This window comes from Talpa occidentalis, unplaced genomic scaffold (genome assembly GCF_014898055.3).
Source record: "Talpa occidentalis isolate TD23 unplaced genomic scaffold, MPIMG_talOcc4v2.1 talOcc4.14, whole genome shotgun sequence".
Lineage (NCBI taxonomy): Eukaryota > Metazoa > Chordata > Mammalia > Eulipotyphla > Talpidae > Talpa > Talpa occidentalis.
The window spans coordinates 84,039,947-84,050,158 of NW_023601433.1; the positions used below are offsets into that span (position 1 = coordinate 84,039,947).

The 10,212-nt window shown below is 53.0% G+C and overlaps 1 protein-coding gene across 2 annotated transcripts in view; it reads right to left on the bottom strand.

Annotated features, from left to right (window-relative positions):
• Positions 1 to 10,142, bottom strand: part of TPCN1 (two pore segment channel 1) — a 43,562-nt gene extending 33,420 nt beyond the window's left edge. The window contains exons 1-2 of one of the 2 annotated variants that reach the window (XM_037511115.2): positions 10,102 to 10,142; positions 7,493 to 7,735 (exon numbers count right to left, since the gene is read on the bottom strand). In XM_037511115.2, coding sequence (XP_037367012.1) covers positions 7,493 to 7,604 — 112 coding nt within the window. In that variant the 5' untranslated portion in view covers positions 7,605 to 7,735; positions 10,102 to 10,142. Of the gene's footprint in view, positions 1 to 7,492; positions 7,736 to 10,095 lie in introns of both variants that reach the window. The other variant, XM_037511114.2, reaches the window with a different exon arrangement.
• Positions 10,143 to 10,212: the final 70 nt, after the last annotated feature.

Consider the following 10,212-nt stretch of genomic DNA (forward strand, 5'->3'; position numbering starts at 1 on the left):
AGGGAGAGAGAAAGTCAGACCTGTGCTTCCTGGCTGAGCAGATTGAGAACTTCCTCATCAAACCTCAATTAGAATGAGTTGTTTATTTAGGGCTGTACCCATGCACTGGGAGCCAGCAGAAACTTATCTCCCGGATACAGCCAGGAGCCGCATCTTAGTAAGTCAGGAGAGGGGTCCCTGCTGCTGCTGAAAAGGCCACAGACTGGGATAGGAGGCCTGCGGGGTCACGGCCAGCCACAGCAGAACAAATTCATCTGGCCATGCTCTTCTTTCACCAACTGCTTCTTCCTGGCCTGGTCCACTGCGGGAGTTTCTAATAATACAGAGGGACCTGCCTGCGCCCAGGCCCAGTGAGCCCATGAAAATACTCATAGAGTCCTCCCTGGTGGCGCAAGGGGTTAAGCACCACACCATGAAGCAATCCGCAGCCTCTGCAGCACGAGTTCAATCCCTGACCAGGGAGCAACCCACATGGCGCAGCAGACCTCTCCTGACTCACCCGCTGCTCATGGGTCCGGTGTGGTCCAGCCATTTGAGGCTGGAACTGCACTGAGCCTGGGTCCATACAGACCTCCTGCCCTGGGAAGTGCAGAATGTGGTCAGGGAGATACACAGGAGGGAACAATGCCAAAGCTGGTCTTTCCACTATAGTTCATTCTGGCAGTTTCCACATACCTCCCAGTCTCCAGGGAGGAATCTAATCCCTATACCTCCCCAGTTGAAGCTGGAAAAAGAAATTCACAGCCCGGATCCAATAACCAGGAAATGAGAAGACAAGACAAAGTTGGATAGGAAGCAGATAAGAAGAAAGAATGGGAAGAAACAGGCCTCCAGCAGGGAGAGCCACGTGAGCCGCCAGAGGAAGGAGAGAAGGAGCCGGGAAGGAAGCGCTGGGGAGGACGGGCGGCAGGAGAAAGCTGTGGTCTCACCGCGGGGGCGAAATCACGGGCAGCCCGTGCAGTCAGGTTTTTTTTTACTTGTCTTCTAGTTTCTTGGTGAAGAGCCAACGCCACTTACCCCGGAACCCCATTGGCTTTGCTATTTTTATACTATGAAAAGAACTCCAGGTATGGAACTCTGATTTAAAATAACATGCCTGGTAGAAAATAAAAGCTTTGTTTAAAAGAAAGCACTATGATAAAGATAGAAACCAACTTCCTTCTGGAAAAGAAGATGGAGGCTGAAGGCCCATCTCCTCCCCGTACTTTGCCTCCTGCCCCCTGGGTCTGCCAGGGTCGTCTTCCTGGGGCTGGCTCCCAGGGTGGGATACAGAGCCCAAGGGTGCAGGTGAACTCATTCTCCCCTGCGAGTGGGCGGTGCCTTCCCTCTTAGGCTGAGTTCTGCAATTCAGTCGGGTGGGTTCAGGGGATGCCACGGCCCTTCCGAGTCATCCAATCCTGGGGAAATTCAATCTCTTGGGCCCTGAGTTTTGCTGCTGCTGGAGGATATACTGATCACCCGGATCTGCTGGGAACACCCACAAAGAAGCAAAGCACAATCCAGGGGTTCTAGACACTGCCCAGCACATGGTGTGGACTCAGCATCCGAGAGCCGTTATTTGCACTGTGAATGACCTAACTCAGCTTGGGCTGCAGGGGAGAGCAGGGAAGGGGCAGGAATGTCCAAATCAGGGGAGTCACCCAGCAAAGGGGTAAGACAGGAGAGCTCCACACAGGCTTCCTGGGCTAGAGTATGGGATGGATGGTCTTGGGACCAACATCCCTCCAGGTCCCTCGGCCTGGCCTCTGAAGAGCAGGGTCTCCTCCCTGGGCTGCTGTGCTGTAATTCAAGGCAGGCCCGCATGGGCACTGCCACCAGAAGCCAGGGAGGCCCCACGCTGGGAGCCATCGAGCCCACCCACGAGCCTCGCCTCCGCGTGGAGGCTGGTTGACTGTTCTGGCTCATGAAACGCCCTCAGAGCGAATGTGAACTTAGACCTCCCTGCAGCAACGGGGAGTGAGCAGTGCGGCGGGCGCTTCAGCCTGCACCCAGCTGCCACCACCAGCATTTGGACGCAGCAGCTTTCATGCAGAGGGGAGAGATGGCATTTCATGGCGGGGGGCCCGAGGCAACAGACAGGGTCCCCCCATGAAGACTCAGAGGGCCTGGGAAGCGAAAGGCTTCCCATCTTGGGGACGAGGCTGGAACCCAGCATGTCTGGTGCTTGCTCATTTTAATTGGTGCCTCCGCCGGTCTGGTGACACCCGCATTCTGCCTATGCGAAGCCCTAAGAAAGCCCCGGCAATGACTCCAGTGGAGCCAAATGCCCAAGCTCCCTGGGAGGCTGTGAAGTCTAATTGCTGTTTGGTCTCCAGCTGTCTAGTTGCCTCTGCTTCCTGGAGCAGCGGTGGCCACCTGCCATGCTGGGGGGAGGCAAAAAGGATTGGGATCCTGGCCCGGGTTCAGGACCCCCGTTTTGGTGCGACGGAATTCCAAGGAAACGGCCTGACTCCACTGACACCAGTCATGACAGTAACACCGACAACAGGCCAGCACTTCTCAGGGACCACACAAAGGGGATCTCACTAACTAACTCCCCGAGGCTCTCTGTGGGACAGGCTATCAAGACCCCGATGGGGAGGCTGAGGCTCAGAGGCACTGAGTCCCATGCTCGGGTAGAATTGGAAGCCTGCAGCTTGACCCAAGCCCACCCACTTCCCCACTCCACCACCCAGGGGTGTACCACAAGTAACAAGAGCTGCATGCGTCCTTTGGGGTTCACTCTGGCAAATACCCCAGGGACACTTGGCCAAGGAGAGAACCACAGGTGTTTCGATTCCCACAATGGAAAATTTGCCCTGGAGTTGCTCAGACCTTGTCCCTATGTCTCTCATGCCCTGGAAACCCCAAACCGCCCAGCACTAAGCAGCCCATTGATGGGCCACACCCTGCTCAAACCTCAGTCCCTCCCCATTTGCCCTGATTCTTTTTGCACCAGAAGAGGCATCCTGGGCAGCTGTTGGGTATAAGGGCAACGAGAAGCAAAAGCTGCATATACCTAGCATCTCCCTGCAAAGCCCTGTGTGTTGGGCAGTGTTCAGACCCTGTGTTCTGAGTCCCTGAACGAGGCATCTAGACCGTGGCCTGAAGTCCAATGCGGATGGGCCACCTCTAAACTTCACAGTCAAATGCCAGCCCCAGAGACTGTCGCCAAGGTTATTTCTGATTTCCAGGCTTTAAATACCTCTGCTCATACCTGCTGCCGTTATCAACCTGACATCTTCTGCCCATGAGTCATTCATTAGCATTTCTGCAGCGATGCTTGCAGCCCAGAGACCCAGAGACATCTGAGTCTTAGATAAAATACATCCCTACCCCTATAAGGAAGCTCCCAAGCCTCCAGTTTCCTACAGGGAGAATGCCCGGTGCAGGCCAGCCCCAGCAGAGAGGCCGAGGCACACCACCTGATTCCAGGGTGCCTGCATCCGAGGAACAGGCAGGAGTATTACGGGCTGAACCTACCACGCTAAAATTTCCATGTTGAAGCCCTCAGAATGTGACTGGTTTGGGGAGCTGTAATCTTTAAGAGGTAATCAAAGTAGAGTGAATTCATATGGGGGGACCCTAGGCCAATCTGCCTGGGGTCCTAAGGACTCAAGTGCAGAGCAAGGAGCACACTTTAGGACACAGGAGATGCTGCCGCCCACAAGCCAAGGACAGAGGCCTTGGAGGAAACCAAACTGCTGACATCTCCACACTGCGAGTGTCCAAAACCACGAAACAGTAAATTCCTGATGATGGAGCCCCCGCCTGTAGTCTAGAGCTCAAGCTGACTAAGGCCAAGAGCACATAATAGCTCAGACAGCAACCTGGGGCAGGGCGGGCACCCCTCGGAAGCTGGCTTTGTCCTCAGAAGCTCATGCCCACGTCACTAACAACTCTGTTGAGGGCCTTTTGCCAACTCTTTAAATCCTCCAGCATTTATATCAGCCAAGAACCGGGGATGGTGATGGTGGCCTCAAGCACAGTCAGCTGCGCTGGGCAACATGAGACTCAAATCATTGGTGGGAGACAAGGCTGCCCACCTCAGAGAGCCAGGGCCCAGTAACGCAGCTAGCTTGACTAGGCCCATCAAGGTTGAGACCCTGCCTATTTAGTCACCCAGGTAGGTGGTACAAAGATGAAGTGATCCAGGGCCACCAGGTGACCAGATGGTTCCTCCCAGTCCACAGCCACCACACAGGAAACTACCGGTGGGGGGGGGCCGGAAGTGTAATCTAGATACCAAAGCAGCAAAGGAGACTAAGTAATTAGCCCTATCAGCACTCAGGAGGGGGGGGGGGAGGGGAGCTCAGTAAAGGCTTCAAAGAGATGGGATTGTGGGCAAGACTTTCAAGACAGAACTGGAGCTCAGAGCAAACAAGAGTGTGGAGAAGGCATTCTGCACAGCAGAGCTCAGGCAGAAAGGCAGGGAGGCTTGGAAAGAATGCCCAGGGGTTCTCAAACTAGAAGCAATGTGATACTGTGGGGAAGGCAAGAAATGGGACCGGTTGGGCAAGAAGATAAAGGCATATGCAGGGCCCCCAGGCTGACCAAGGAGCTTAGCTTGCATCCTCCAGGGGATGGGAAGGTCCAGGAACTTTAAGCTGGGGAAATAACTAGGTCAGATTTGTGTTTCAGACAGACTGCTGACGGCAAGCACAGGGAACTTGGGTGGAAGGCAAATGCCAAACCTAAGCACGAAGCCAAAGCCAAGGCCTCACGGAAAGCAGAGGGGGCTCCTCCAAAGCGTCTTCTTTCCTCAGAGACCCCCTGACAATTCTCCCAGCCAGGCCTGGTGGAGAACATCCATTAGTTCTTCAAGATTTTAGCAAAGGACCTGGTAAGGGGGCAAGGGAGGAGAGTGAGGTGCAGAAAGCACAATTTCCCTGGACCTTCTACACTTTTTTTTTTAAGATTTATTTTATTTATTTATTTTTTTAACTTATTTTTTTCTTTTTTTTTTTTTTTAAGATTTTTATTTATTTATTTATATAAGCACTGGGTACAGTCAGAAGCGCGGGAGGGTGAGAGAATTCACCAGAGCCAGAGCGGGGAGCAGAGCAGGCAGAAGGACCGAAGTACACTGCTGAGGGGAGCAGCGGGCGGCAGGAGAGGTCTGCGCGCCATGTGGGACCCTCCTCCGGTGGCCGGGGAGCAGCTGGGGATTGAACCAGCGCTGTGGAGGCTGCGGGCAGCTTCGCAACCCAGCGCTCAAATGCTGCGCCACCGGGGAGGCCCCCTTATTTTATTTTTATGCGTACAAGAGGTGGGGTACAGGCCAGAGGTGTGGGGGGGGGTGAGAGGAGTCACCAGAGACAGAGAGGGGAGCAGAACAGGCAGACTGACTGAAATACACTGCTGAGGGGAGCAGTGGGCGACTCAGGAGAGGTCTGCTGTGCCATGTGGGTTACTCCCTGGCCGGGGATCGAACTCAGGCTGCAGTGGCTGCAGATTGCTTCATAGGTTGCGTCTTAACCCCTCGAGCCACCAGGGAGGCTCCAACCTTCTACACTTTTACATTTCATTTCTCTTAAGCAACAAATCGAAATAGCCACCAACTTCATCCAGAGAAGAACAGTGGCATCAGCAGCCTAGCCAAGATTATTTACGTTGTCTCTCTGGCCTATTTCCTACTCATTAACATCTGATTTAACATAGAACTAGGGTGCTCTTCCCATTTTGATCCCACAAGAGCAAACACCCACCATCAGCTCTGCTTTGGAAGATGTGAAAGTGGTACCCGTGACAATGCCCAGGATTCTAAACTAGAATCTTGAGCCTGGCTCTTTCCAGAATGATCCATGCCTTAGTATGTCAAGCACCCTCCTCCCAGTCCATTCCCTTGCTGGACAGAGATGGAATGGAATGGCTTCCCTCTCCAGGGGGTATCTAATCTATTCGGAACCCAAGACCTTGTCACATTTAATGACATTTCTATCCCCAAAGCACCTTACATCGGGGCATGAGTAGGAAGGTCAGCAAGGCAGTGCTGCTTACCAGCTGTGTGACTTTAGACAAGTCACTTAACCTCTCTGAGGCTGATAAGTATGGACAATAATAATAACTCTCTCTTGAGGTTGTATCATGAGATAATACACATCAAAATCAGCACTCACATTTATGAAGGGCTTGTGAAGAAAAGAGGAGGAGGACAGAAGCAGGGGCGATGAAGAGGGAAAGAACTTTGGATTCAGACAGTCCTGGGTTCAAGTCTGCTCAACCGTTGGCTTGGCTGTATGAGCTCAGCCAAGTTACTGAACCTCTATGACCCAAGGCTTATTTCTCAGCAAAGCAGGGATAATCCTTTTGCCAACTTTGCAAAAGGATCTCACTGAAAACAGCAGGACAGAGCCCAAACACTTGGCATGCCAACAGTGGGCACAGAAGAAGTGCCACTGCTTTCTGACTCCGAACAGAGCTTAGCAGGAAATCTGGCCTACAATTTAACCCTCTTGGAACACCCAGCATTGCCACCCTACATGGGGGTGAACATGTAAAAAAAGGAGAAAAGGTGAAGCCAGTTTGTAGGGAACCAGGCCCCCCACTGCAGCCCCATCTACAGGAGACTCTTCTCCTTCATCGCTTCCAGGGGAGTCTGCCTTGCTCCCCACTAAACAACTGTGTCCTCTCTGGACAAAGGCGACGGGAGAGCCAGACTCCACTTTCCTGGACCCACATCTTCTCCTGTTACCTGAACAAGAGCAAAATCTCTGCCTGGCTGAGGCACGCTGGCTGGCGCGCGGAGCATGACTTGCTAGGGAGACCCTAGAGCACCATGTCTCAGGAACCCCCATAAAAGGCAGGTTATTTTGAGCCTCTCCTGAGCCCAAGGCCTGAGCAAATGAAGCAAATGGCTTCGGGACAAGGACCAGAAAGGTTTTTAAGGCTTTTCATTCTGCCAGAAACACACTTAAAATTTAAAAAATTTAAAGCTCGCCACCTCTCTTGGGTTCCCGCTGTGCTAGGCTTTGGTTTAGAGGAAGACAAACAAAACCTCAAACCCTCAAATCAATGGTTCATGGTAAACGCCAGCCCCCGCCCGCTGTCCTGTGGGTGCTGGGACTGAGCTTGTGAGGGAGAAGCAGTCAACGCAGCTCTCCTGCCAGAGGCTCGGACTGGAACACTCTCAGAGGCCCAAGGCCGGCATTAAAATCGCTTTCTTTTCTCTTCACATGGAGCAGGCCAGGGAAGTTAGCCAAGGAGCAGGTTTGCCTGAGGTACCCACCGAGCATCCACAACAAAGCCAGGGTGCCTCGGGTACAAGAGAGCCAAGGTGCTGAGGGAAGCGAGGGCCCCAAGAAGGCAGGCCAGTCCCTGGAAGCATCCAGAAATTGTGGGTACAAGATTAGAACCTCAAGGCTCACAGTAGTTTCTGTATCAGAACTTGGAGTTCAGGTGTGGGATCGGGCATTAGGATAGATGCCTCTACTCTCAGACCACCAAGGTCTCAAATCTCACCCCGAAAGAGAAAAGTTGAACTGCCCCCACCCCAGCTCATACCACCACTTACTTCTGCTCGGCAGCTCCTCTTGGCCCAGGCTGTTGGAGGGAGCCAGAGGGGCAATGCCACCCTCGTCCAAGGTCAGGATGAGGGGAACGTCGTCATCTAAGCTCACAGCCATGCTCTCCTCTCCTGCAGCCCTCAGGATGTGATGTCCAGGGCTTTAAATAAGCTCTGGCTTGGGCTCCCTTTCAAAGCCACTGACCCACGGGTGCTTCTCAGGAACTCCGCCATTAGAGGCATCTTCTAGGGCTTAGAGGATAAAAAAAGAAAGACAATTATTCAAATTCAACCCCTACCAATGAAAATGTTCTGGAATTAGCAGTGACCTTTGTGAATATGCTAAAAACCAACCACTGAATTGCACACTTTAAAATGGTGGATTTTATGGTATGTGGAATATATCTCAATAGGAAAAGAAGCATATTATAGTAAAATAGCCCTAAAAAATGGGGAGATTCACTATGCCTGGAGACTGAGATATGATTAATAGCTTTTGCTCCCCGCCCTCCTTTATACTTGTTTGTGTTGTGATTTTGTTAAAGATTTTAGGGACTTGAGGTAAAATACCACCTTACAGATAACAGAGGTTAATACTCAGTGGGTACTTAAGACATAACCAGGGGCTCTTCTAGCAATTTTAAAAGCTGACTGCAACTTCGTGATAGGTAAGATTATTAAGCCCTGTGTAACATTTATTATGTTACAAAGAGAGACTTTCTAGGTTCAGAGAGGTTAAGTAACTTGCCCAAGAACCCACCACTCTAAACTCTGCCCTTTGCCTGCAGACCCGTTCCAGGCCACTACAATCCCTCCACGTCGCATCCTTGGCATTTAGACTCCAAATGCGTGTAAAGAGTTAGTGTGCCGGGTTATTCATACCTGCCCACACCCCTCTTTTATAGATGTTGTTCTCCCAGATTTAGGTGTTTGAGGAGGAAGGCGAAAAGAACACAAGTTATTTTTTAAACAACTTCCACAGTCGCATAGCAGAAGTGCTCATTCTGACCTCCCAATCCCAAACCCTCAGGACTCGCCTGTTACAGTTCCTATTTATACACATTCCCATTTCCGCTGCAGAGGACCAGAAGAAAAGCAAAGACTCAGCAGATCTGAAGGCAGACCTTTGAACTTGGAAACAGCAACAGGACCTTCCCTAAACTATGGCCTTCTGGGCTCAACTTTGCCTCCAAACTAACCCAGTGAATGGCAACCTGGCACCGGGACAATTTCCTTCTTGACAGGTTCCCGTGTGGCAGTACCTTCTGAAAACAGCAGCAAGAGTGAGTCCCACTCTGCTTGCTGTTGTGCCTGTAGCTCTCTGCTGGGCAAACTTCCTGTAAGAATTTTTTTTGACATTTCCTCCAGTTCTGGGGATTTCTTTTGCTTTGCAAATATCAGTAGTGGGGAGACAGAGGAGGAAATCCCAAATGAGATGCTATCATCAGGCTGTCTTAAGAATTATGTGCTTTTTCTTTTCTGTTTAACATTTTATCACAGATATTTTCCAACACAACTCAAAAGTAAAGAGAACGTGTAAATGAAATTCCTTGCATTCCACCACTCAGCATTGACAATTATCAACAACTTGCCATTCTCTTGAAGAGTTATTTTGAAGGAGGGGGGCTCTATTAACCCTTCCAAATCATTAAGAAAATTTTTTAATTTTATGTTATAAAGGGGAGTGGTTTTTGTTTTTTGTTTAACTGTTTCATATATAACTCTGCTTGCATGCATTGTCTTAGCTTTGTGGCTTTCAACTGGGGTGATTTCGCCCCCCAGGGGAATGAAGATATTTTGATGGTCACACCTGGGGGGAGGTGTGCTAAGTAGAGGCCAGGCAAGCTAGGCATTGCACATCTACAAGGCACAGGAGAGACCCGCCCCAGGGTAGCAATATGTGGCTCAGAGTGTCCACAGAGCTGCTGCAGAGAAATCCTATCTAGCTGACATCCCCACTTCACAGGTGAAGAAACCGAGGCTTCGAGGGGTCCACTTAACTTGCCTCCTACAAGTAAACAGCAGGGAGTGGTGGAGCCCAGACTTCAACTCAGGCCTGCACTCAGGGAGCCCGCCTCTCAACCACTGCCCGCACTCTACAGAGAGGGCAAAGTGAGGCCCAGGGGCAGAGGGGTTTGCCCAAGGTCACAGAGCGCAGGAGCCCCGGCCCCCCGACTTTGCTCCCCTGTCCTCTCTCCGGAGGCCCCGGCGGGGAGGTCGCCCCGCGGACAGGTCCCAGGGGGAGGGTCACGCCGTCCGCCCCCCGCCCTGTCCCTCCAGCGGCCTGGCGGGCTCTGGCCTCCGGCGGGGCGCCTGAGGGCGGCAGGTCGCCGAGCAGGAGAGGGAGGAAGCGGGGAGAGAGGAGAGCGGGGTCCCGTTCCACGCGCTCCCCGCCCAGGTCCGGGCCCCCGCGTGGGGGTCGCCCCAGAAGTCGGAGGCAGGCGAAGGGGGCGCAAAGCCCCGGCCTGGGCGCGAGGGAGAGAAGCGCGACGCGACTCGGCTGGGAGCGCCCCCCGCCCCCGGCGCCCGGCCGCCACCCCGCCCTCCGCCCCCCCGACCCCTGACCCCTGCCCTCTCCGTCAGGCCGTCGCTCGCACCCCTCGGATTCTTACACGCACCGCCCCAGCAGCCCGGCCCGCGCGCCGCTCCGCCCCGCGCAGCTCAGCCCGCCGGCGCCGCCGCCAAAGCCCCGGCCCGGAGGAGCTGCAGCCGCCGAAGCCGCCGCCACT